Consider the following 26,863-nt stretch of genomic DNA (forward strand, 5'->3'; position numbering starts at 1 on the left):
ATTAAGAGATTAGTTTTGTTTAACAACATTTAATGATTTTCCTACAGAATCAATATAGCCTTCAACACACCTACCATCTAAGCATCTAAAACTACACTGCCCAGTGCGATGGCCCCTGGCACTCACTACTTGGCAGTGAGATACGCTGTAAGTATAAAATATGCACTAGGTTTCAAAGACTTAGTACAAAAAAAGAATGCATAATATCTCAATGATTCTTATATTTGATGATATGTCAAAATGTTAATATTTTTAATATGTTGGGTTGAATAAAATATATTATTTTTTAAAATATATTTTTATTGATTTCAGAGAAGAAGGGAGAGGGAGAGAGACATAGAAACATCAATGATGAGAGAGAATCAACAATTGGCTGCCTCCTGCACACCCCCAACTGGGGATTGAGCCCAAACACCCAGCATGTGCCCTGACCAAGGATCGAATCATGACCTCCTTGTTCATAGGCTGACACTCAACCACTGAGTCATACCGGCCAGGCAAAATATCTTATTAAAGTAATTTTACCTGCTTCTTTTAACTATTATTCTTTTGGCTACTAGAAAAATTATAAATTACATATGTGGTTGTTTGGGGAAATTACTGACCTAGAGGATTTTTTAAAGGAGTGAGTGTCCCTTACCAAGCACATTTCTTTGGGATGTTTGGAATTTCTAAGCATATTGGTAGAGCAATGTGATGACACTATGGACACCCAGAATCAACAGGTGTCACTGTCCAACATCACTGCTCCCAGAAACCTCTTTGCCATGCCAAGGAGAAACAAGAAGAAAATATTCTTCTGAAACTCACACCATCCCAAACAGTGAATTCCAAACTCCTGGTACCAATGGAACTGAAACACTCTTTCTAAATTACTTTCACTTTCAGATTATATTGTTACTAGAGGCCCGATGCATGAAAATCATGCAAGAGTAGGCCTTCCTTCCCCCAGCTGCTGACACCAGCTTCCCTCTGGCACCCAGAACCCGGGCTTCCCTCACAGCCCCAGCTTTGTCCGGAAGGTCGTCGGGAAGGTCGACCAGAAGGACGTCCGGAAGGACATCCAGTCTAATTAGCATATTACACTTTCATTATTATAGATGGTCTACTAACCTAAAACACAGTGCTAATCAAACATTGGGAAAGGAAGGTAAGTTAAAACACTGACACCTTTTTAAAATATTAAAAAGTTAATATGGCCTCTAAATATGCTGGGAGCTAAAATTTATATCTAAGACCACATAGTAAAGCCTTTACAACATATAATCTTTATTAAAGAATCATAAAAATGATTTAGGCAATAAGTTTTTTTAAAAAGTCCAAATTCCCATTGCCATAAAGATATAACTCGCAAAGCATTTTAGACAAAAATCCCACCTTGCCTGACTAGCCAAACACTAAAAGTAATAACTATAATATATCATAACATCAGAGTCTCACTTTCAAAAACTGAAAGGAAGTCTGTGCCAAAAAGAAAAACTGCTGCTAGAATTTTAGGATCTATCTTTTTATATTGCCCAGATTACATGTAATATAGTTTTTTAAAAGAATCTTTTTAATAAGAAAATATAAATATATGTTTCCTCACCTTCATGCCAAGAATTGCAGACTTGGGAAGTGGACAGAGTATATTCTTGTCCCTCCCTGTGTCTCCCAGACATTGGGTAGCAAGCAGAGGGCCTTTCCATGGGGTTAACCTCAGTTAGTATGAGAGTAACTAAAGCCATATAAGCCCAAAGGTAAGAGAGAAATATGGTACCAGACATTATTTTTAACTACCCTTCATCCGTCTGGTGCCCCAGACGCTATGACAAACAGGACGAGGGCCTCTCAGAGTGCCCTCTAGGATGCAGAGAGAATGTGGCCAAGGGGAGAGTAAGGCACCTTCCTAATCCATCCTCACATCTTTTCTCACTAAAACAAAGAGCAAAAATGACGAACTTGCCCTCGGACTGAAAAAATGACATTGGCTTCTTGACACAACAAAAATCGAAAACAAATGTTCATGTAAACTAAAAATGACCCCCAACTACAGTAGTCTTTGGGGCTTCTGGTTGGTTGTTCACTGACATCTTTTATTGATTATGCCCCTTTTTTCACTTTAAAAAAGGCGGAAAATATTTTGTGGACTAGTTAAGAAATTAATCACACTAGCAAATATTTTTTTATCCATTTGCAAGAGTAACTTATAACAAATAGTAAATATGTGAATTCCAATATTATTAATTACAAGTAAAAGTATGTATAATTACTTACCTCTAAAGCACTGATTTTTGCCATGAAGTCTAAGAAATCTGTGTCAAACTCTATCCTTCTTGGATCCAGAATGTCGTATTGCTTTTTCTTAACCCCGTGATATATATTTTTGAATTTTATTGCCATTATATCTATTCCCTCTATGGTAGAATGACTCAAGGCTGAGAATGTTTGCACAATAGTTATCATTTCTGTAATCTTAAAAAGAGAAGTGTTATTTTATTTTTAAAATGGGATAGTAGCACCTTTCCCTGGAGTAAATTCTTAAGGAATCATTGATTAAAAAGCAGACCAAGAAACAGGCCCTAGGATCATTTAGCTAAAACCAGAGTAGATAAAATAGATGGTAAATCCCTGTCACTAATCAGTACTCTTCTTCAACTATTTAAATCGATGATGTTCGAGCATATCTTGAAATCTGATCATACTAGTATTATATTTCAAAAGGAGGGGGAAATAAATTTCAGTAAAAGTCCTTGCAGATGTCTAAATAATTTCATTCTTTTATTCTTGAGAATTTTCTGAAAATTATTTCACTGGATTCAGACGCTGTACCATTCTTCTTGCCCCTGCCCTCACTGTAGTTCTGACATGTAGTTCTGATATGTAGCACCAGCAGAAATCCGCATCTGTTTTCCTTTCCCCTGCATTCAGGTAGAAGGAAGGCCCAAGAAGACTGAAGAATGACTGTAGTCACTTCTGACCCCAGAAGAGCCCCAGGAGATCGTCAAAATGGACTTTATTGCAGAAATGGCTGCCTCCATCTCAATGTACCAACACCACCTACTTCACACACAAAAAAAACCTTTCACGTTCACAGGCTACTCAGTTCCTTAATCTTCATTTGTGAGTCCCTGTTCTGATTCCTGCTTTGTTTTTTGTTTTGTTTTTTATGTTCTTGATTATTTTTATTTTTATTTATTTTTTTTTAATTTTTTTATTGCTTAAAGTATTACAAAGGGTATTACATATGTGTCCTTTTTTCCCCCGCCCTTGACAATCCCCTGGCCTCCCCTATCCCCCAGTGTCTTATGTCCATTGGTTATGTTTATATGCATGCGTACAAGTCCTTCGGTTGATCTCTTACCCCCCTCCCTCCTGCCCCCCAACCCTCCCCGGCCTTCCCGCTGCAGTTTGACAATCTGTGTGAGGCAGCTCTGCCTCTGTATCTATTATTGTTCAAAAGTTTATAATGGTCTCTATTATCCATGAATGTGTGAGATCATGTGGTATTTTTCCTTCATTGACTGGCTTATTTCACTTAGCATAATGCTCTCCAGTTCCATCCATGCTGTTGCAAATGGTAAGAGTTCCTTCTTTTTAACAGCAGCATAGTATTCCATCGTGTAGATGTACCACAGTTTTCTAATCCATTCATCTACTGATGGGCACTTAGGCTGTTTCCAGATCTTAGCTATGGTGAATTGTGCTGCTATGAACATCTGGGTGCATATATCCTTTCTGATTGGTGTTTCTGGTTTCTTGGGATATATTCCTAGAAGTGGGATCACAGGGTCAAATGGGAGTTCCATTTTTTGTTTTTTGAGGAAACTCCATACTGTCTTCCATAGTGGCTGCACCAGTCTGCATTCCCACCAACAGTGCACGAGTGTTCCTTTTTCTCCACATCCTCTCCAGCACTTGTCGTTTGTTGATTTGTTGATGATGGCCATTCTGACAGGTGTGAGATGGTACCTCATTGTTGTTTTGATTTGCATCTCTCGGATGATTAGTGACTTTGAGCATGTTTTCATATGTCTCTTGGCTTTCTGAATGTCCTCTTTTGAAAGGTGTCTATTTAGGTCCTTTGCCCATTTTTTGATTGGATTGTTTATCTTCCTTTTGTTAAGTTGTATGAGTTCCCTATAAATTTTGGAGATTAGGCCCTTATCAGATATGACGTTGGCAAATATGTTTTCCCACACAGTGGGTTTTCTCGTTGTTTTGTTGATGGTTTCTTTTGCTGTGCAGAAGCTTTTTATTTTGATGTAGTCCCATTTGTTCATTTTCTCTTTAGTTTCAAGTGCCCTAGGAGCTGTATCAGTGAAGAAATTGCTTCAGCATATGTCTGAGATTTTGTTGCCTTTGGATTCCTCTAGAATTTTTATGGTTTCCTGTCTGATTCCTGCTTTGGAGAACAATGCTCAAAGTTCTCCAGGTTTGCTTCCTGTTTGGCCCTTGGGCAAAGCTTCCCTTTGTCCAACGCCCAGACAGAAACCAAACCTGTTCTCAGGGGAGTCCTCCACAGACTACACACGGTGGAGACAACACAGAACCAGAAGTCAAAGTCCCTGCGCATGTCAATCCAAAGGGACCACTTCCTGAACAACTGTCACTCTTGGGTCACTGTTTCTGTACATTTCCAAAACGACTGTCACCCTAGAAGCCAGGCCAAGCCTGGAGCACACATGGACTACCTAGAATTCACAGCTCGCTATGTACACCCTATATAAAATGAGAAATAGTTGGGCTTCCTACTAATACGTACGCTCCACTCACCTTAACAAAAAACTAAAGGAAAAAAAAAAACTTTAAAAGGCAAATAGGAGAACGAAACTACCCACTTGCTCTGTTATTCTATCCTAAGACTCTGATCTTTATCCCTTACCTTTCCACCTGACCCCCATGGCCAGAGACAGGGGCAAAATCCCTGTCATGAACATGTCCTCTGTTTTGTCCATCTGTGGATAATGGGTGGTCAAGAGACAGGGACAGCAGTTGGTCCCAAACTTAGCCAGTGAGCCCCCCACCCCCATACACACAGCAACAATATAAAAGCCAGTCATGGTCAGCCAACATGACCCTCCTCCTGCTTGTTTGTCCTGGCCTAGGCTTTTTTACCAGCTTTCTCTTTATCAAGTTTTGACCCCTCAGTACTGACAGCCAATTTATAATTCCTCCTCTGCTCACCAATCTTGGCATCCTCTCTAGTTCTCAACTTGCTATGATTCCCTCATCTCAGTGTCACCAGGAGTAAAGACTCTACCCCACCTCTACCTCTAGTTCCTTAACTCTCCCCTGAGCAATACCAGCTTCCCACTTCTTCTCTTCTCTCCCATAAATGTCCAGGTGAGAAGAAAAAAAAACCTAAACTCTAAAATCAATAAAAACTTAAAACATATCTTCAGGTGAGGATTAAATAAAGAAGAAAGAAACTGAAATGATAATCCACAGGATGGGAGAAGATATTGGCAAATCATATATAAGAGACTTATACCCAGAACTCTCGTAACTCAACAATAAAAATACAAAAATAATTCATTATAAAATGTGTAAAAAATTTGAATAGAAATTTCTCCAAAAAAGAACTACAAATGAACATTAAGCACTTGAAATTATGTTCAACATCATTAGTTCATTAGTCATCAGAGAAATGCAAATCAAAACCACAATAAAACACCACTTCACACCCACTAGGATGGCTAAATTTAAAATGACAGATAATAACAAGAGCTAACAAGGATGTGGAAAAACTGGAACTCCCTTAAGTTGCTTATGAAAATGTGAAATGATGCAGCTTGTTTGAAGAACAAGTTGGCAGCTCCTCAAAAAGTTAAACACGGCATTGCCACATGACACAGCAATTCCACTCCTATGCATATATTCCAGAGGAATAACAACATAAGTCCATGCAAAAATATGTACACAAATGTTCATAGCAGCACTGTTCATAATAGCCAAAGAGTGGAAACAACCCAAATATCCATCAACTATTGAATAGATAAATAGAATGTGGTATATCCATACATGGAATATTATTCAGCAATAAAAAGGAATGCTAAAACAGATGAACCTTGAAATGTTATGCTAAATGAAAGAAGTCAGTCACAAAAGAACACATCAGAAGAACAGGTAAATCTATAGAAACAGAAATATTAATGGGGGGTGGGGGAAGGAATATGGCTGCTGATGGGATTTTTTCAGTGGGAATGAAAATGTTCTAAAATTAGATTGTAGAAATGGTTGCATAACTCTGTGAATGTATGAGAAAATGCTGACTTAAACACCTTAATGGGTGAATTGTATGGTGTATGAATTATCCTATATAGTAAAACCCTAATATGCAAATCGACCGAATGGTGGAATGACCAGCAGAACAACCAGTCGCTATGACGCGCACTGACCAACACAGGAGCTGTCCCCTTGTGGTCAGTGTGCTCCCACAGGGGGAGCAACACTCAGCCAGAAGCTGGGCTCATGGCTGGCAAGCGCAGTGGCGGTGGTGAGAGCCTCTCCCTCCTCCACTGCAGGTGGGTGGTAAGGAGCGAGGGGTCCCAGACTGCGAGAACCCCAGACTGCCAGATGGATGTCTGACTGCTGGCTTAGGCCCAAACATTCTCCTAGGGCTCCTGGACTGCGAGAGGGTGCAGGCTGGGCTGAGGAACTCCCCCAGTGCATGAATTGCATGAATTGCATGCATTGGTCCTCTAGTAGATCAATAATGCTATTAAAGGAACAAGCAAAAACAGCCCAATAGAAGTATCTATGTAGACCCCAACCAGTAACTTGCTTCTCTTCATCACTCATACCTTCCTATCCTAACTGTGTCAGGGGTTACAAATGAAAAATGGGCTCTGGACATGTCTAGAAAATGCCCTCCAACCTATGTAATGCCTCAGCAACTTCCAACAAACGATGAACAGGATTCTAAATATTACCAGGACCTAAAAAGTTGGCAAGGTGGTGGGGGACTGGAGCAGGTCATACCTAAATGATATATCTTTGTAGACTTTTCAAAGGCTAACTCCAGAAAGCTTCTGAATGGACAGCCTATATACCCAGAAAATAGTATCACTCCTCCATAGCCAGTCTTAGCAAATGAATCAGAGGCGCAGAAGTTTCTAACCCATGTATGCCCAGTAAAGACATCACCTACACCATGTCTGTGGATACACCCTGTACACTGGCCTAGAAAGAGAAGGTGCCCACACACCCCGATACGACATGACCACTGGGTTCTGACAGGTATTGCAGGCATTTCATCTCACACGTCCTCTCGCCCAACACAATGGTGAAGAGCAGAGGCTTTTGAGTTCAAGCTCCCTGGGTGGAGGCAGACTTGGAGAAAAGTGAAAGTTTCCCATAGCTTTTGTGTCTCTGGCAGAAGACACTAATCAGGAATAAAAAATAAGATATAATAAAATGCAGTAAGTAATATGAGTCGTACCAACAGTGAGACGAGCAATCTAGAACAATAATTCTCACAGTGCCACGTAAAGTACCACATAACCAGAGAGGTGTGCTTGGGGGTGGATGCTATGGCTGCACAATGCTTACCTTTTCCAGTCTTTTGCAGAAAGCTTCAAATTTTCCAAATATATACATTTCTGAAACCTCAAAAGACTTTTCCCCTGAGGATTCTAAAATCAGTTTCCTTGTTTTGTGAAAAGATGCTTGATATTCCTTAAATAAGAAAATGCAATCCTGTGGAAAATTAAAAGAAGGGGCAGAAAGGGTGGTGAGACATTTGTTCAGGAGTCAAAAATTCAAAAATTCTACTCTCACACAGAGCTGATCACATCAGCCCCTCAACAGGGGCTATTGCTGTTAACATTAAAAATTCACATTATTGCCTGGCCCACATGGCTCAGTGGTTGAGCATCAACCTATGAACCAGGAGATCATGGTTTGATTCCCCAGGTTGCAGGCTCAATCCCCAGTAGGGGGGCATGCAGGAGGCAGCGATCAATGATTCTCTCTATCTCTCTCTCAGGCTACTTTGTTCAATGTTTCATCAAAATTAACATGCTTTGTGCATTAATAAAGTAAACAAAATTGGGCCAAATGGTGAAAGCTTTACTTTATGAAAATAAAAATACGCACAAAATAAAATAAATAAATAAAAATACATATACAAACCTGAATTTTCTTTAGTACAAGGGGTGTTTCCTGATCCCATACATGGTTAATTCCTCCATCAGTAATGTAGGCTTTAGATGCTGTCACCATTTGATTTGTTACCTAAAATAAATATTAGTCCAAAATAACTGTAGAGAAATAATTTTTTTTCATTTTTAAAATCACAAGCATAAAAATGATAAATAGTAAATTTATGTAGTGAATCACAGTATATAAATCACAAAGAAATGTACATTCCAGTAAAAAAAAAAAGTCACGTTTACCTACAACATTTAAGTCAATGTAATTGGGGTTATAAATTTCAAAATCTACTATATTTTCTACTTGTCTATTTCTGCACTAATTAGGACTTGATCTAGTCTAAGTGTGATTCTTCACCATCCTTCAACATGCAAACCATATCCCCCCAAAGAGTGAAAAAAGTCAAGATATCTATTTAAATATTCCAGAGGTTAGATCAAGATGGCAGACTGGCACACAGAAATGTTGGAGAATTCTTAAAATATGGAAAGCATATGGGATCAAATCTATAAGAAAGAAAAAAAATGGCTAGAGAAAACCAGAACCCAGTTCTGGAGAAGGTTATTGTGAAGGTGAAACAATATGGGAACTTTTCAAGATGGTAGATGTCGTGAGGGGCCTTCGGTTGTAACCCTGCACACTGAATTTGGAGCAATTATGCAACAGGCAAAGGGACACATGCTGAAAGGACAAAGCTGTAGATATGAACCACAGTCTTGGAGAGGTGTGGCTGTGCCAGGTAGCTACTGCACAGCAGGATGACATATCAGAGAAAATATTGTTCATACTTCCCTCCCCTACAAGAAACAGAACAGGGAGGCAAATTAGAAGCCTCAAATATAAAGACGTCCAGACAACCAAGAATCGTCAAGCAATTAAAGAATACAAACTTGGTAACAGAGGCAGTAAACTCAACAAAGATAGGAAATACAGAAGAAATATATGTAAAATCTTTTAAAATCTCTTTTATTAACCAAATCTGTATACATAAAAGCCTAAGCGACCATTACGACCGAACAACCAGAACTACCGGAACGACCAGTCCACCAGTTGCCATGATGCGCACTGACCACCAGGGGGCAGACACTCAACACAGGAGCTGCCCCTAGTGGTCAGTGCACTCCCACAGCCAGCCTCCCGTGGTTCCTCCCCCCTAAAAGCCCCCCCAACAGGCCCCAATTCGAGGGCTGCCAGCCAACCTCCCAAGGTCCTTCTCCCTGGCCGGCCCCCCAATAGGCCTTGATCACGGGCCAGGCCGAGGGACCCCACCCATGCACAAATTCGTGCACCGGGCCTCTAGTTAATTCATAAGAAAGAAATGAGAGGATTTTACAATTAGAAAACTTGGAAATTGAAATTTTTATTGTCAAAATTTTTTTAAATCTATTGATGAATTGTCCAGCATTTGGGGCAGAAATTAAGAACACATGAGTGAGCTGAAAGGTCAAAAGACAAAGATAGACACAAAAAAAATAGTTAAGAGAAATGGAAGTTAGATTCAAAGGGTGAGAATAAACTGAACAAGTGGGTAAGAAATAATCAAAGACAAAAGAGGTAATTTCCCAGGAAAAGGAGAGACAAAAATCTTTGGATTGAAACAACCCAGCAACTATAGAACACGATAAATTATAAAAAGAACCACATCATTTTGACATTTTAGAAGTTCAAGGATAAAGAAAAAAATCCTAACAGCTTCCTGAGAGAATAAAACATGATTCCTACAAAGGAAAAACAATCAGATTAGCATCAAATTTCTCATCAACAATACTGTGTATTAGACAGCAATATCCTCAAAGTTCCAGAAGAAAATACATTGAACTTAGGATTCCAGTGAAACTAGTTTTTGAGTGGGAGGACAAAATGAAGGTATTTTCAGACATGTGGGAATTCAGGAGGTTCACCACACACAGAAAAGAAAGAGAAAAGAACCAGTTGACAATATTTTTTGGCAAAAGAAGTAATGAATTATCTTGGCCTGACAGCTCAGATGGTTAGATCATTGTCCCAGTACACCAAGCTTGTGGGTTCGATCCCTGATCAGGGCACATACAAGAAGCAACCAATGAATACATAAATAAATGGAACAACAAATAGATATTTCTCTCTCTCCCTCCCTCCCTCTCTCTCTCTCCTTATCTCTCTTTCTCCCTCTAAAAAATCAACAAATTAAAAAAAAGAAGTAATGAATCCACAATGGAAGAAAATGTGGAAATCACAAAACAGAGATAATCAAAGAAACTAACACTACTTAGATTTTAGTCTGAAAACTTGTTGATTCATAATGTTGAAAAATATTAATAATAATATGGAACTAGAGATCTCAATATGGAACATAAACAGCATGAAGGAGAGAAAGAAGTGACAGGGAAGAATACCAAGGTTCTTGCCTTGTTGAGAACATAATGGCTAAATCTATCCTTTGTGGGGGGAGGGGGTGTTAAAGTTGAGATGTGAATGTTACTTATATTCTGCTTGAATCATTTACAAAGAAATTCTATTCCTATGTTTCTTGGGCAATTTTTCAAATCATTTAAAATAATTAACCATAAGGCATTACATGAGAGATTTTACACAAACTACAGTGCCGGTGGGGTAGCTAAAGAAACATTGGTAATAGTGGACAGAAACCTTAGCTCTTGAGCAAAACTACTGTGTTTGGAAAGGATAAATATGGTCACCATCTACACTTAAACAAAAAGCCTGGAGGCTTACCTCTGACAAGGAGAAAAGCACCCTTTCAATTAAGTACAACTGCCTCCAGTCAACACCTTCCTTTTCTTGTCCACAGGAAGTATTAAAATCCAAATCTCCGACAGGCACCAACCTTCCCATTTCCCTTTTCCGGTTCAGAGGGAGAGCATTATTCACAGAGTTACATGTGTGACTTCCTCCCTTACAAACTTACCTTGATAAACAATGAGGTCATTCTCTCTGAGGTATTATAATACCTCGACACGCTGTGAATCATTCTGATGGCATTAATCAAATTTTGTATTCCATGGGCCATGGAAACCTAAAATTGAAATGTATCAAGTGAATTCCCTCATATATTTATAAGTTTAATAACCAATATCCTATAATATTCGAAACTCTAAACATACATAAACGTCCAATTTTACTAAAGGCAATGTGGTATCCTAGACTGGATCCTGGAACAGGAAAAGGACATCAGTTCTGACGAATGTGCCCACGGAACTCAAAATGCTAACAGGAGAAACTGGGTGAAGAGAATTTAGTATTATTGTTGCTTAAACATTTATTCAAAAATAAAATATTAGAGGTGAACGTTATTTTAAGGATTCATCTTTCAAGCTGCTCTTTTTAAAGGTGAAGAAACTGATATTTTGAGGGGTAAAGTGACTTACCTGGGTCAGAAAGCTAGTTAAAAACAGAGATTAGACTAGTACTCATTCCCATGTGTTCCACTCAATTCACCATGCAGCAAGCATACTAAGTGCCACTAAGTACTGAGAATATTGGGCAAAATCCACAAATACGGAACCTATTCTGGAGGAGGTCACGGCAGAGTGCAAGGGACGTACACAAACAAGTTAAACAGCAGAACAGCACAGAGCAGAGCAGAACAAGTGCACACACAGATAGAACAATTGCTAATGTGTACCCAGTGCTTCCTGTGTGCCAGGCACTTCATGCTGACAATGACCATTTGAGGTAGGTTTGATTTCATCAGAGCTAAGACATCACTGGTTGCAAGACGGTACTGTCCCACTACTTTACATGATACTAAGAAAAGGGCATCTCACTCCCACATAAAACTAAGCCACCAAATGGCTCCACCCCCTCTGTAACGGTAAGGATGAAACAGAGGAGCCATGGAGAAAGAGATAGGAACAAACCTTGTATATCCCAATCCCACTCCTTGTGGAGGGAGGGAAAATGAATTCCCCTGAGAATTTGTACCACAAGCTGGCACTCATTCACTGCAGTCTGAATTCACACCAATGGTACAAAAATGTAAAATAAAATAAAACAGAACAAATTCTACCCCTCAAGGAGAGAACTAATAATCAAAAGTGTCGAGTCACATTCACAATGATTCATAAAACTCAACTGACTGAAAGATGTTCTCTGAGTGCAGAGATATTAAAATGTAATAAAAAATGTTTTAGAACCTATAAAATAAAATATTGTTGTCCCCATTTTTCCCATGACAAAATGGAGAGGCAGGGAAGTTAACCAGTTCTGTGCCTGGGATGACTGAGGCCTGCTTTTCCCCATGATGCAAATCACGATGGAAGAACAGATAAGGGCAATGGCACTCCCTCCCTCAAGGAGCATGCCTGTTCACTGCTAAGACAATATAAATATAGCAACGATTTTTAAAATGGTGATGGAATAAGTAAGACCAGAAAGAACTACTACTAAATCATGTACTGTATGTCCCAGGTATGAGGTGTGACAAAGACATAATTAAATCAATTGTATGAGGCTTATAAACATTAACATTATTTCATAGTTAACCTTATATGTCAGAATTCATATTAGATGTGTCACCTATAGATCAAAAAAAATTCTAATAAAAAATGTGCCCAGAAGGCGTCCCTGCCACCCTCAACAAGGCAAGCCTACAAAGTACCCCTAACTCCAATAAAGAAGGCTTAGGAACAGCAACAAATGGATCAATCAGGAAAATGCCCTTCATCTGAATTTTAAACATCATCTATAATAATAAAAGCATAATATGTTAATTAGACCAGACGTCCTTCTGGATGACCTTCTGGACAAAGCCAGGGGGCTACGAGGGAAGCCCAGATCCTGGGTGCCAGAGGGAAGCCAGTGCCAGCAGCCGGGGGAAGGAAGGCCTACTCTTACACGAATTTCGTGCATCAGGCCTCTAGTTACTTATCATAGTAGCTGCTTGAGTGCATAGTTCTTACCTATTTATACACCGTACTCAGACATTTTATATGTAAAATGTGTAATAGTAGATATGCCTAAAGTGTAATACCAGGATGATAAAATTTATCAACGAGCAATGGAACCATGAGTCCTCTGCACTTTTCCTGCTCAAATGACAGTGACAAACAGAAATTGTTGGTTGCTTTTAATAAAGAGAAAGAAAGTGAGAAAAAAAGAATTTGTGAAACTACAAAAATAGTGGGTGTGTTAGGGGGAAGCACATTCCTACATCAGAGAATATAAAAAGCTTAATAACAATAAAATAGTAGTAGTAATAATAATAATGTATATCCACAGCTAGAATAAATGAACAAAGTGTTATAAATTACTTGGATGAAAAGAACACCAGCACTAAAAGATGTGAAAATTATGGGAATTTAAGCAAGTCTGTTGAACCAAGAAGATGAAATCAGTAGACCTTAAAATCTAGAAGTCTTGGTAACAATAAAAACTATTGTATCTTTTTTCCCACGTTTATTTTTTATACTGGAAAGTTTTAAATATATAGAAAAGTGAAGAGAATAGTCTAATGATCATCTATCCCCACCACCAGATTTGACAGATGGTAACATTTTGCTATCTTCATTCACCTATTATTTTTGACATCAAGAGCCACTTGTAGGAAGACCTTCTAGAGTAGGCATTACGTATATGTGTATTTAATATTTGCTTCCTCAACTCTTGTGAGCAACCCCAAGTGCTTGTGACATGTGATAATTCTAATTTTCTAATTTTTCTTAGACACAAATTTCAATTGTACGTTATAAAGCTGAGAAATTAAGTCCTTGATCTCTAGAGTGAGCCAAGCAACAGATATATTTCTCTGTCACCATATAATCTGGGGTTTTTTGCTCATGGTCATATGCACAGAAACACCTAAGATGTTCTTATGTGAAACGGATTTTAAAAAGGTTCCTAACGGAAGTTCAGGAGCCTGTACTAGAAGTGGAAGTGAAGAGAGTATTAGGTGTACCAGTTAATAATGCAGATTTTGTAATCAAAGAAAACCTGGTAATTTCAAGAGAAACATCAAAAGTGCTTTATTCAAAGTAATGTCCATCGCTAGCTACACATTTCCCCCATCTTTCAGGTAATTTGTGGATACCGTCCCAATAGAACTTTGCTTGTTTTGAGGCAAACCATTCAGAGACCAGACTTTCTACTTTTTCGTACGTTTTGAAGTGCTGCTTAGAAAGTACGTGTGCCATCGATCGGAACAAGTGGTAATCTGAAGGAGCAAGGTCTGGTGAATACTGCGGGTGGGTTAATACTTCCCAGGCAAGATCTTTTAACGTGTCTTGAACTGGTTTTGAAATGTGTGATGGTGCGTCATCATGAAGCAAAATTACTTTGCCGTGTATTCTGGCACATTCTGGTCGTTTCATGATCAAAGCGTGGTTCAAATTGATTATTTGTTGTCAGTAGAGATCAGTATTAACAGTTTCACCTGGTTTTAGAAGCTCATAATACCTAGTAAAGTTTAAATCATAATTCTCTTCGTAAATAACAAGAAGTTGTAAATAAGTTAAAATCTATCATCTTTGTATGGAATCAATTAAAAAACTGCTTCTGAGAAGTCTTCCTATCCTCTTTCATGGTGCTTCCTGATGGATGATGGATTCCCACACGGCAGTAAGAACTGCACCTGTCCAGGACTCTCAACCCACTTTTCCCTCACCACCCACATGAAATTCCTTGGCTACCAATATCCTCTTGGAATGTATATGAAATATCCCTACACATCCCTCTTCTCTGGATATAAGTGATATGGCACATAGACTGTTCCCCTTTCCCTGCCTCTAGGATGGAACTCTACCCCAGAAAGATTGGTCACCCAGGCTATATGGCCAATGGTGCCATGTATGTGGAGGATTTGACTATCTCTTCAAAGATTAAAATGGAGAATGCTGAACATGTGTGTCAGACACGAATGTAAGTTATTTCAAGAGCATATAAATTTAGAAAATACCTTGAGGAGGCAGCAAAATGAGGTGGGGGGGGAATACAACTTATAATGTCAAAGAGTGCTGGATTCAAATTCAGTCGCATCACTTACACTTGTAGAAATGCTCAAGTTCAGTTTCCTAGTCCTGTTGTGAATACAGAACGAAAGTATAGGGAAATGCCTACAATGAAAGACCAGGGTTCTCAAGACGGTGGACATCTTTAAAACCACAACTGCCCCAGGTTCTCAACAAACACTGGTTTCCTTGATTTCCCCTCTCTATCTAAAGAAAGGACAGAGGGTTCTCTCTCATTTTCATACTTCACATAAAACATTACGAAATGCCAGTTAATTTATGAATCAAAAACGAATACAAACTTAGAAAAATAGAAGGAAATGGTAGTGCTAATATGTCCTTTAAAGGAACTCTGCGGAAATATTATAAGAAAAGTAGGTTAGAAACTAGAAGATGGGTCCTGTTGGAAACTAGAAGGTGCATCACTGACCAGCTGAGTGATGCTGGCAACGCCACTCTGTCACCATGAGTTTTGATTTCCTAATCTCGAACCTGGTAGGGAGGTTCAAAGACGGCCCCGGTGATGGTGATCCTCACGGTATTCACACGCTTCTGTAATCCCCTGCTCCTGTGTGTACACTGGCCTGCCTGACTTGCTTCCACCGTACAGAATACGACAGACGTGATGGAACGTCACTTGTGAGATAACAAGTATGTCTGTCTTGTTTAATTCACAAATGAAGTCATCTTTATGATGATGCATTATATTTAAATGTGGGGTAAAATAATATAGCTTTAATCCATTATAGACATGTATTAGGGAAATAGATCTTTTAAATAATTTTTCTGCAGTATAAGGTTTTCCCATATACACATATTAAGTTATTTTTAAATGTGGTAATTTTTAAGCTACACTCTTAAAAGCATACTTACTAGATCATAGTTATAGAGAGGTTGACATACTTTTTCCAGAGTGTACAAATATCTGACATTATCTTTTGATTCATTTGCTGTATCTGTGATTCTTGCATCCAAGTCACGCCAATTCTAAGAAAAAAAATGTATAAGAATTCTATGACACATCCAAATATATGAGTATGCTAAAGTTTAATCAAGAAATTCAATATATATACTGAAGTAGTAGATAGTTAAAGGTGGTTGATATATCTTTTTATTATATTATTTAAGACTTAAAGTTATAAATATTTTAAATGCACTAAACTGAAGATTCATTCCATTGGTAATTAATATCCTGTCTGTAGGCTTAAACTGGATCTGCTTCAACTTGGAATGACTTGTCTAGGTTAGCTATGTACATTATTCTGGTTATTCAAGTATGGGTCAAGTTATGAAAACAGAACATTATTCCAAGAAAATATTCCTTATCAGAAAAGTGAACTTCAAATCCAGCAAGACTGTCCAGAGATGCTCGGGACCATGGTGGACTGCTTCCATCAACATATATAACAAATGATTAATAGCAATAGTAATAAAGAACTCCTAGAATCTGTATAAAATAACTTCTTAATTTTTTAAATTGAGAAAAATATAAACAGTTAATTCACAAGAGAAGAAATGTAAATAGCCAATAAACTTTAAAAAATGACAACTTCACTATTAATAAGAAAAGGCAAATACAACAAGCCATTTCCACATGTCAGTTTGGAGAAAAAAATTTAACTGTTAATAAGTATTGACAAAGTTGCCGAGTATACAACCTAGGGAAATACTTGCATGTATGCATATAGAAGTTTTAACTGCAGCAATGTTTGTTAACACATAAAAAGAAACCATTTTCCTCAAAAACTTAAATACAGAGTTAGTATCTGACCCAGAAATTCTACTCCTACATCATATCTCCATGCAAAAACCTGTACAAGAATGTTCACAGTAGTATTGTTCACAATAGCCAAAAGTGGAAACCCAAATGTCTATAAAGTGATAAAATGTGATATCATTTGCAATGGAATATTATTCAGCTGCTAAAAGGAATGACGTGCTGATACATGCTACAACATGGATAAATCTTGAAAAAATTATCTTAAGTGAAAGAAGCCAATTAAGATTATTCCAGCCCTGGCTGGTCTGGCTCAGTGGACAGAGCGTCAGCCTGCAGACTCAAGGGTCTCAGGTTCAATTCCGGTCAAGGGCATGTACCTTGGTTGCAGGCACATCCCCAGTAGGGGGTGTGCAGGAGGCAGCTGATCGATGTTTCTCTCTCATCGATGTTTCTAACTCTCTATCCCTCTCCCTTCCTCTCTGTAAAAAATCAATAAAATATTTAAAAAAAAAGATTATTTCATTTATATAAAACTAGAGGCCCGGTGCACGAATTCGTGCATCAGTGGGGTCACTTGGCCTGGCCTAAGGAATCAGGCCGAAACCAGCTCTCCAACATCCCCCGAGGGGTCCCAGATTGCGAGAGGGCACAGGCCAGGCTGAGCAACCCCACTGGTGCATGATTGGGGCCAGGGATGACAAGGGAGGTTGCACCCGGGGAGGGATTGCAGGAGGGTTCCAGGGCATGTCCAGCCTGTCTTGCTCAGTCCCGATCAACCAGACCCCAGCAGCAAGCTAACCTACCAGTCGGAGCATCTGCCCCCTGGTGGTCAGTGAACATCATAGCGAGCAGTTGAGCGGCCTTAGCATATCATGAACATATTACGCTTTGATTGGTTGAATGGCCAATTGGACAACCGGACACTTAGCATATTATGCTTTTATTATATAGGATGTCCATAATAGGCAAATAGAGGTAAAAAGTAGACTGGTAGTTACTTAGCCCAGGGGGGCCGGGGCAGGGGAGAGATGGGTGAAAATGGGAGGTGGCAGCTAAAGTGTACAGGGTTTCTATTTGAGGTGATGAAATGATGAAAATGTTCTAATATTGATTATGGTTATGGGTGCACAACTATGTGAATATACTAAAAACCAGTGAATTGTACTCTTTAAATAGGAGAAATAAATAGTATGTGAATTGACATATTAAGTCTACATATTAATTCCTCCCAGTGACACCAATAGCAATCAAGGCTCAACTACAGTTAACACTGTTGGGAAAAAAAGAAAGAAAACTGTCTTTCCTATTTATCTATAAACTAGAGGCCCAGTGCATGAAATTCGTGCACGGGTAGGGTCCCTAGCAGCTGCTGGCTGCTGGCTGCCGGCTGGGGCCTCCCTTCCCTGGCTGCCGGCTGCTGGCCAGGGCCTTTCTTTGTTCCCCACCACCTCCTGGTGGTCAGCGCATATCATAGCAAGCAATTGAACTCCCAGTCGGTCGAACTCCCGAGGAGACACTTTGCATATTAGGCTTTTATATATATAAACTAGAGGCCCGGTGCACAAAATTCATGCATGGGGGGGAGGGTCCCTCAGCCCGGCCTGCACCCTCTCCAATCCGGGACCCCTTGGGAGATGTGATAAAATGTGATATCATTTGCAATGGAATATTATTCAGCTGTTAAAAGGAATGAAGTGCTGATACATGCTACAACATGAATAAATCTTGGAAATATTATCTTAAGTGAAAGAAGCCAATTAAGATTATTCCAGCCCTGGCTGGTCCTGCCTCTCTCAATCCAGGACCACTGGCCCCTAACCACTTGCCTGCCTGCCTGCCTGCCTGATTGCCCCTAACCCCTCTGATTGCCTGCCTGATTGCCCCTAACCACCTCTGCCTGCCTGATCATCCCTAACCACCTCTGCCTGCCTGCCTGCCTGATTGCCCCTAACTGCTCCCCTACCAGTCTGATCGTCCCCAACTGCTCCCCTGCTGGCCTGATCACCCCTAACCACCTCTACGTCGCCCCACATCCAGGACCCACGATTCCCTCCTCCAGCCGGTCACAGGCACCCAGGACCCAGGCCAGCTTCGCCCGGGCCGGCCACAGCCGCAGCGGACCATGGGCAGGCAGCTTTGCCCGGGCCACAGCCACAAGCACCCGGGACCACAGGGTAGGCACTTGTCCCTCTTCCAGGCCACAGGCGCAGACACTGGCACCCAGGACCACAGGGCAGGCAGCTTGTCCCTCTCCCAGGCCACAGGTGCAGGCACATCTGCTGGTGCCTGGGACCTTGGGGCAGGCAGCTTGTCCCTCTCCTGGGCCACAGCCCCAGCCACTGGCACTTGGGACCACAGGGCGTGCGATTTGTCCCTCTCCCGGGCCACAGGCTGGCTGGTCCCCATTCCTCTCTCGCAAGCTCACTTGTTCCTGGCTGGTATTCCTCTCTCCCCAGTTGTTGAGTGTCTGAGCCGTTACGGTGTGATGGCATGAGGGTGTGACAACCATTTGCATATTAGCTCTTTATTATATAGGATAGGAAAATTATTAGATAAAACCTAGTCTATTAACATTCTGGAAAACTACACAGCTCAGTCTGACCAGCATAACTCTCTAAGACATGATATTGGGGAGGAAAGGAAGATGGTGGCATAGGTAAATACAGTACTCATGGCCTTCCACAACCACTTCAAAATTACAACTAAAATACAGAGTAACCATCATTCAGAACTGCCTGAAATCTGGCTGAATGAAAGTCCTACAACTAGAGAACTAAGGAAGAAAGCACATTGAGACTGGTAGGAGGGGTGTAGGGGCAAAACAGACTGGTCTGACACCCACGTGTGGCATTTTTTTAATTGGGATGGATATCTTGGCAGCAAAGGCCTCCCATGAGGAGCAAGGAGTCCCAGCCCCACACCAGGCCCCCAGCCCAGGGTTCCAGAGCTGGGAAGAGAAGTCCCCATAACTTCAGGCTGTAAAAAATCAGCAGTGATGTGGCTGAGTGACAAGGAGACTACTGGAGACCCAGATTACTATTAAAGGGCCAGTGCACAGACTTACTCAGACTTGCTCCCCCTGAGCTCCAGAGCTGTGACAGTGGCTTGGCGGTAGGGGGGGACATATGGAGAGGAACTGGATTATCGGGCATTAGGGCAAGAATTCAGGAGTGGCTTTCTCCAAGAAAAAGGATCTTGAAGGGGTCATTGTTCCTATGCTGAGACCTCGCCCATCACAGAGCTGACTGGTAGTTGCCGTATCTGAGTCTCCATCAACCTGACTCACGCTGTTCACTCCACCCTGATGATTCTCTAAGACCCTGCCCTACCCAAGTTATAGTCCCACCCAAGCTGTTAGCAGCAGTTTTTCCATATGAATGGCCTGTCCTGGCCCAGGCTTCACTCTTTCCTAAAATCTCTCAAACAAGCAGCAGCTTGGGTCAGCATGCCCCAAATCTATCAATAAAAGGCCCAAGGCCCAGCCTTAGCACCAGCCCGCCTTGCTTCACAGCTGGGCCTCGCCTGGGCACTTCCAAGCCCAACAAAAGTAGCAGCCACCTGCAGATCATTCTGTAGCTCCTATTGGGAGGCCCCAGAGCCAGTGCACCTGGTGGACAGTTTCAGACCACCCCAGATTACAACTCTACACACCCATGAGTGACACATTTAAGAGGCGGACTCAGTAAGCACCAAAGCCCCACTGAAGCAAGTCCTGCTCCATAGGGGTGTCTCCTGCACAGCCGCTCTTCTGCTGTAGTCACAGCTAGTACTCACAGCCAATAGGCCTGGGGGTCAATTCCTCCCAGTGATGCCAACAGCAATCAAGGCTCACCTACAACAAGACAATGCACACAGCCCACACAGGGGCGCACTTAGAGTGCCCAGATCAGGTGACTGGGGAGGCTGAGCCACTGGGCCCTACAGGACACCTACTTCACAAGGCCACTCTACCAATTCCAGGAGACATAGCAGCTCTACCTAATACATAGAAACAAACACAGGGAAGTAGCCAAAATGTGGAAACAAAGAAACATATCACAAATTAAAGAATAGAAGAGGCCCCCTGAAAAAGAACTAAATAAAGTGGAAGCAAGCAAACTACTAGATACAGAATTCAAAACAATGGTTATAAGAATGCTCAAAGATCTTAATGAGAGCTTCAATGGGTTTAGTGAGACTCTCAAGGATCTTAGAATACCAAAGACATGAAAAAGGACCAGTCAGAAATTAAGCATAATTAACTGAATTAAAGAATAATTTACTCTTTATTTCAGGGAATCAACAGCAGAGTCAAAGATGCTGAGAATCAAATCAGTGATTTGGAATATGAAGAAGCAAAAACACCCAATCAGAAGAACAAAAAGAATCTAAAAATATGAAGATAATGTTAGGAGCCTCTGGGACAACTTCAAGCATACCAACATTCTCATCATGGGGGTGCCAGAAGGAGAAGAGACAGATCAAGATATTGAAAACCTATTTGAAGAAATAATGATAGAAAACTCCCCCTACTTGGTGAAAGAAATAGAGTCCCAAACAATATGAACCCAAAAAGACCCATACCAAGACACATCATAATTAAAATGCAAAGGGTTATAAACAAAGAGAGAATCTTAAAAGCAACAAGAGAAAAGCAGTTAGTTACCTACAAGGAGCGCCCATACAACTATCATCTGGTTTCTCAACAGAAACTATGCAGGCCAGAAGTGAGTGGCAAGAAATATTCAAAGTGATGAAAAGCAAGGACCTACAACCAAAATTACTCTACCCAGCAAAACTATCATTTAAAAGTCAGATGATGAGATTCACAGACAAGAAAAAGTTAAAGGAGTTCATCACCACCAAACCAGTATTACTAGTACATGAAATGTTGAAGGGTATTCTTTTTTTAAATATAGTTTTATTGATTTCAGAGAGGAAGGGAGAAGGATAGAGAAATAGAAACATTGATGAGAAACATCATCGATCATGTGCCTCCTGCATGCCCCCTACTTGGGATTGAGCCCACAATCCAAGCATGTGCCCTGACCAGGAATCAAACTGTGACCTCCTGGTTCATGGGTTGACATTCAACCACTAGGTCTCACGAGGGAGGAGGAGAAAAAATATTAAAAATATGAACAATAAAATGGTAATAAATACATATCTATCAACAAATGAATGTAAAAATCAAAATAAATGAACAAGAAATGCAATGAACTGATGAATAAAATAGAACCACAGGCATGGAAACATGGAAAAGACTGAGGAATCTCAAAGGTAAGTGGGGAGCAGGGGGCGGGAAGAAATTAACCAAAGAACTTATGTGCATATATGCATTACCTATGGACACAGACAATAGGGTGGTGAAGGCCTGGGGCAGGGTAGGAATTGGGTGCAGGAGGGCAGTGGGGAGAAAAAGGGGGACATCTGTAATACCCTCAACAATAAAAATTTTAAAAAATATGATATGCTATTGGGAGAAGAGGGAATTGAAGAATAATACATTATGACACTATGTTATAAAAAACAGAAACACAAAATTATGTAATTTTATATGTAGGTAGTATACTCATCCTATATAATAAAAGCTTAATATGCTAAGTGTACGGTCATCTGGTCGGCCATTCAACCAATCAAAGCATAATATGCTAATGATATGCTAAGGCCGCTCAACCGCTCACTATGACGTGCACTGACCACCAGGGGCAGACGCTCCGACTTGTAGGTTAGCTTGCTGCTGGGGTCTGGCTGATTGGGACTGAGCAAGACGGGTCAGACACGCCCTGGAGCCCTCCCGCGTCCCTCCCCAGCCCTGATTGTGCACCAGTGGGATCACTCGGCCTAGCCTGTGCCCTCTCACAATCCGGGACCCCTCAGGGGATGTCGAAGAACCGGTTTTGGCCCGATCCCGCAGGCCAGGCCAAGGGACCCCACTGGAGCATGAATTCATGCACCGGGCCTCTAGTATATAAATATCACAGAATAAGCCAGTCAGAGAAAGACAAGTATCACATGTTCTCACTCATATGTGGAATCTAATGAACAAAATAAATTGATGAACAAAATAGATCTAGAGACATAGAAGCATGCAAAAGACTAATGTATTTCAGAAGGAGGGAGAGGGAGACAGGCCGAGGCAGGGGGAGGAAGATTAACCAAAGAACTTATATGCATAGCCCATGGACAAACAATAGTGCTGTGAAAGCCTGAGGAGGGGGTGGGAGCAGGTTGGAGAGAGTCAATGGGGGAAAGAACGGGACATCTATAATACTTTCAACAATAAAGATTTTTAAAAACCAACAAATAAAAAATTGTGGTTATCTCTCTGTACTTATCATTCAGGAACAGGACTTAAGGGGTGGGAAGGTGTGTGATTAAGAGAGACTTGTTTTAACTCAAACATAGACAACAGTCTGGTGGTTATCATAGGTGAAAGGGGGTCAGGGAGGATGAAGTATATAAAAGTGGGTCAAATATATGGGGAAGGAAGGAGACTAGACTTTTGGTGGTAACCACCACAATGCAATATACTGGTGATGCATTATAGAATTGTATACTTGAAACTTTATAATGTTATTACACAATGTTACCCCAATAAATTTAATTTTTAAAGAGAGACACTTGTTTTATCTGCAATGTTAAAATCTCTTACAAAAAACCATGTATTATTTATAATAATAAAAGCATAATATGCTAATTAAACTGGACAGCTGAACGACCTTCTGGACGTCCTTCTGGACAAAGCCGCAGTGGTGGGGGCCGAGGCAGAGGTGGTTAGGGGCAATCAGGCAGGCAGGCAAGCAGTTAAGGACAATCAGGCAGACAGACTGGTTAGGGATGATCAGGCCAGCAGGCAAGTCATTAGGGGAGATCAGGCAGTCAGGCGAGTGGTTAGGGGCAATCAGGCAGGCAGACGAGCAGTTAGGGGTGATCAGGAAGGCAGGTGAGTGGTTAGGGACAATCAGGCAGGCAGGCAGAGGGTTTAGGGGCCATCAGGCAGGCAGGTGAGCCATTAGGGGAAATCAGGCAGGCAGGAGAGCGGTTAGGAGCCAGCAGTCCCAGATTGCGAGAAGGATGTCTGAGGGGTCCCAGACTGCAAGAGGGTGCAGGCTGGGCTGAGACACCTGCCCCGCTCCCTCCATGTACAAATTTCATGCACCAGGCCTCTAGTTTGCAATACAAAAATCAATATTTTTGTATTGATTTTAGAGAGAAAGGGAGAGGGAGAAAGAGATAGAAACATCAGTGATGAGACAGAATCATTAATTGGCTGCCTCCTGCATGCCCCCCCACTGGGGATCAATCCACAACCCAGGCATGTACCCTTGACCAGAATCAAATCCTGGACCCTTCAGACTGCAGACCAATGCTCTATCCACTGAGCCAAACCGGCTAGGGCTAAATATTTAATTTTTTAAGGAAGAGTAAAGAAAAAGAAAAGGAACTGGAACGAATCAAGCTAAACTGTTAATAAGATAACCTCTAGGAAAAAGTGAAATGTATGAAGAGAAGGCATTTTTGCTTTTGACTTCTCATGTAGTTCTTGACCTCAACAAGCCTCTGTTGATTTACAACTTCAAAAAAAAATTTTTAATAGCAATCATTTTATAGTAGTACTGTTAAAATGGGTGTGCAAAATATTGAGGACTAAATCTTCATTTCTATACTTCATTTCCCTCTCCTGGAAATAACTTATTATATGAGAAAGCCTTACTCAAAGATGAATACTTCTGCATACATGATGTTCATATATGATGCAAAGAAGCAGTTCAAGAAGAATAATTTTCTAGTTGGCTGTTCTGAAGTATATCAAACTTTAAAATACAGGCCTTTTACCTTTAACAGTTTGGAGTGTGCAACATTAAGCACATTTATGACAGCCTTACAACTCGGCCCTTTAATCTGTTCAATGATGTAATTGAATTTGGCTGACATGCGCTTCCAGTGCTCCAGTTCAGTGAGTGGGCCTGAGTCATCAGCTTCTTTTCTCATTTGCTCACTCTCAATAAGCACCTGCAATCAAAAATATTCACAGAATAGAGAAGTGTTACTTTCTTTTAAAAGTTCGTTACTTTCATCTTTTCAAAGGAAGATAAAAGTATAAATGACATTCAACATTGAAGAATGTTTAAGAATAGATGGGAACGTCTTTAAAATGATAAATAGTGCCTAGCTACCAAAAATCTACAGCAAACATACTTAAGAGTGAAATTTTAGAAAATATAATTCTAAAACCAAGGACAAGACAACTTTGCCACTATCACCACCCACTCCCATTCAACCTGGTAATGGAGAGCCCAAAACAAGTTAAGTAAACAAAAGAATTACTATAAAAATTGGGAATGAAAAAACAAAGATGGAATCATCACAGCTGACATGGTTGACCACATTCTAAAAATTCAAGAATATCTAAAGACAAACTTTTATAATTAATAAAAGTAAAGTTGCTGGATTATATATATAAATATCAGTAGCATTTCTTTATAAATCATATAACAATCTAAAAATGTAAATATAAACATATAGCATCTGCTTGCTATAATAAATAATAACAATGATATCAAGAGATTAACAAAAGATGTGCATTATCTTTTTGGAGAAAATTAGAAAACTTACTTCCAACACACACAAAAATGACCTACAGAAATGGAGAGATTATAACATGTTCGTGAATGGAAAAATTCAGGCATATAAAGATGGCATTTTTCTCTAAATTAATGTATACATTCAATGAAGTTTCAATCGAAATTTCAAAAGGGTTTTTGATGATACTTGATAAACTGGCCTTAAAATTCTGGCTTGAAAGAATTAACCAGAAGTAATCGATGCAATTTTGAAGAAAAATACAGATAAGGGACTTGCCATACCAAATACTGATTTAGTAAAAAGCTACAGAAATAAAAGCAGCATGGTATAAGTACAAAAAAACAAATAAGTAGACCAGTGGGATAGAAAAGGGGTCCCAGAAACTTGGTATGTTACAGAGTTGACATTACAAATTTGTTAGGAAAGAATGGCCTTATTAAATAAACAGCTCTGGGACAAATTGGCTGACGATATGGAAAAATACAAAATTAGATTCCTACCTCACATTACGCACACACACACACACACACACACACACACACACAATTCCATATGCTAAATGTTAAGAGAAAATAGTAAAACGCTTAAAGAAAATATAGAACATAGGGGTAAAACTATGAAGAAAACCATGAAACTGAGTATCATAATTGTCAAGAAAACGGTTACCGCTGGGGGAAGAAAGGGGAATTGAAATTGGGAAGAGGAATACTAGGGGATTGCAAGGTGCTGGCAGTGTTCCATTTCTTAACTTGTGCAAAGCTTATACAGGTGTTAATTTTGCAATAGTTTGTTTATTTTATTGTACTTATTCTGGTGTATTTCACCATTTAAAATAAATAATGTAGAAGAATATCTTCATAACACTGGAATAGAAATGGGTTTATGATACCAGATGAAAATGCAGGACACAAGATGAACCAAGAAAGGATTAACATCCAGAAAATACTATTTAAACTCCAACAATTCAGTAAGATATCATCAAACAATCTGAAATATAATTACATAAAAGATATGAAGAAGCCATTCATCAAAAAGGAAACCTATAGAGCCATTAAACATACTCAACCTCAACTGTATTCAGGGTAATGCAAAATAAATCAAGATACCATTTTACACCCAATATATTGGCAACCATTAAAAATCTGACAATCCCAAGTGTGATGAAAATCTGAAGAAAGGGGAACTCTCATATGCTTCTGTACAAAATATTATAGTTAATATTTTATAGTTACTATAACCACTATTTGGAGGGCTTTGCAATACCCAATAAATTATCCATACATTACTGCTCTCAGCAGTTCCACTGGGAAATTTATTTTTAAATCCTCACCCAAGGACATATTCCCACCAATTTATTCATTTATTTTTTTTTAGAGAAAGGGGAGGAGGAGGGAGATAAACACTGATGTGAGAAACATTGATTGGCCGCTTCCCATAATGCCCCAACCAGGGATCCGACTGACAACCCAGGTATGTGCCCTGACTGGGAATCGAACCC

General features: G+C 40.1%; 1 protein-coding gene across 1 annotated transcript in view; it reads right to left on the reverse strand.

Annotated features, from left to right (window-relative positions):
* The window catches only part of DNAH8 (dynein axonemal heavy chain 8), a gene marked incomplete at its 3' end in the record, with an annotated part of 184,666 nt that overhangs the window by 139,538 nt on the left and 18,265 nt on the right, over window positions 1–26,863 (reverse strand). The window contains 6 exon segments of the mRNA XM_014445658.1: window positions 2,257–2,454; window positions 7,534–7,680; window positions 8,116–8,217; window positions 11,042–11,149; window positions 15,951–16,064; window positions 24,616–24,792. Coding sequence (XP_014301144.1) covers window positions 2,257–2,454; window positions 7,534–7,680; window positions 8,116–8,217; window positions 11,042–11,149; window positions 15,951–16,064; window positions 24,616–24,792 — 846 coding nt within the window.

This window comes from Myotis lucifugus, unplaced genomic scaffold (genome assembly GCF_000147115.1).
Source record: "Myotis lucifugus unplaced genomic scaffold, Myoluc2.0 scaffold_477, whole genome shotgun sequence".
NCBI classification, from domain to species: Eukaryota; Metazoa; Chordata; class Mammalia; order Chiroptera; family Vespertilionidae; genus Myotis; species Myotis lucifugus.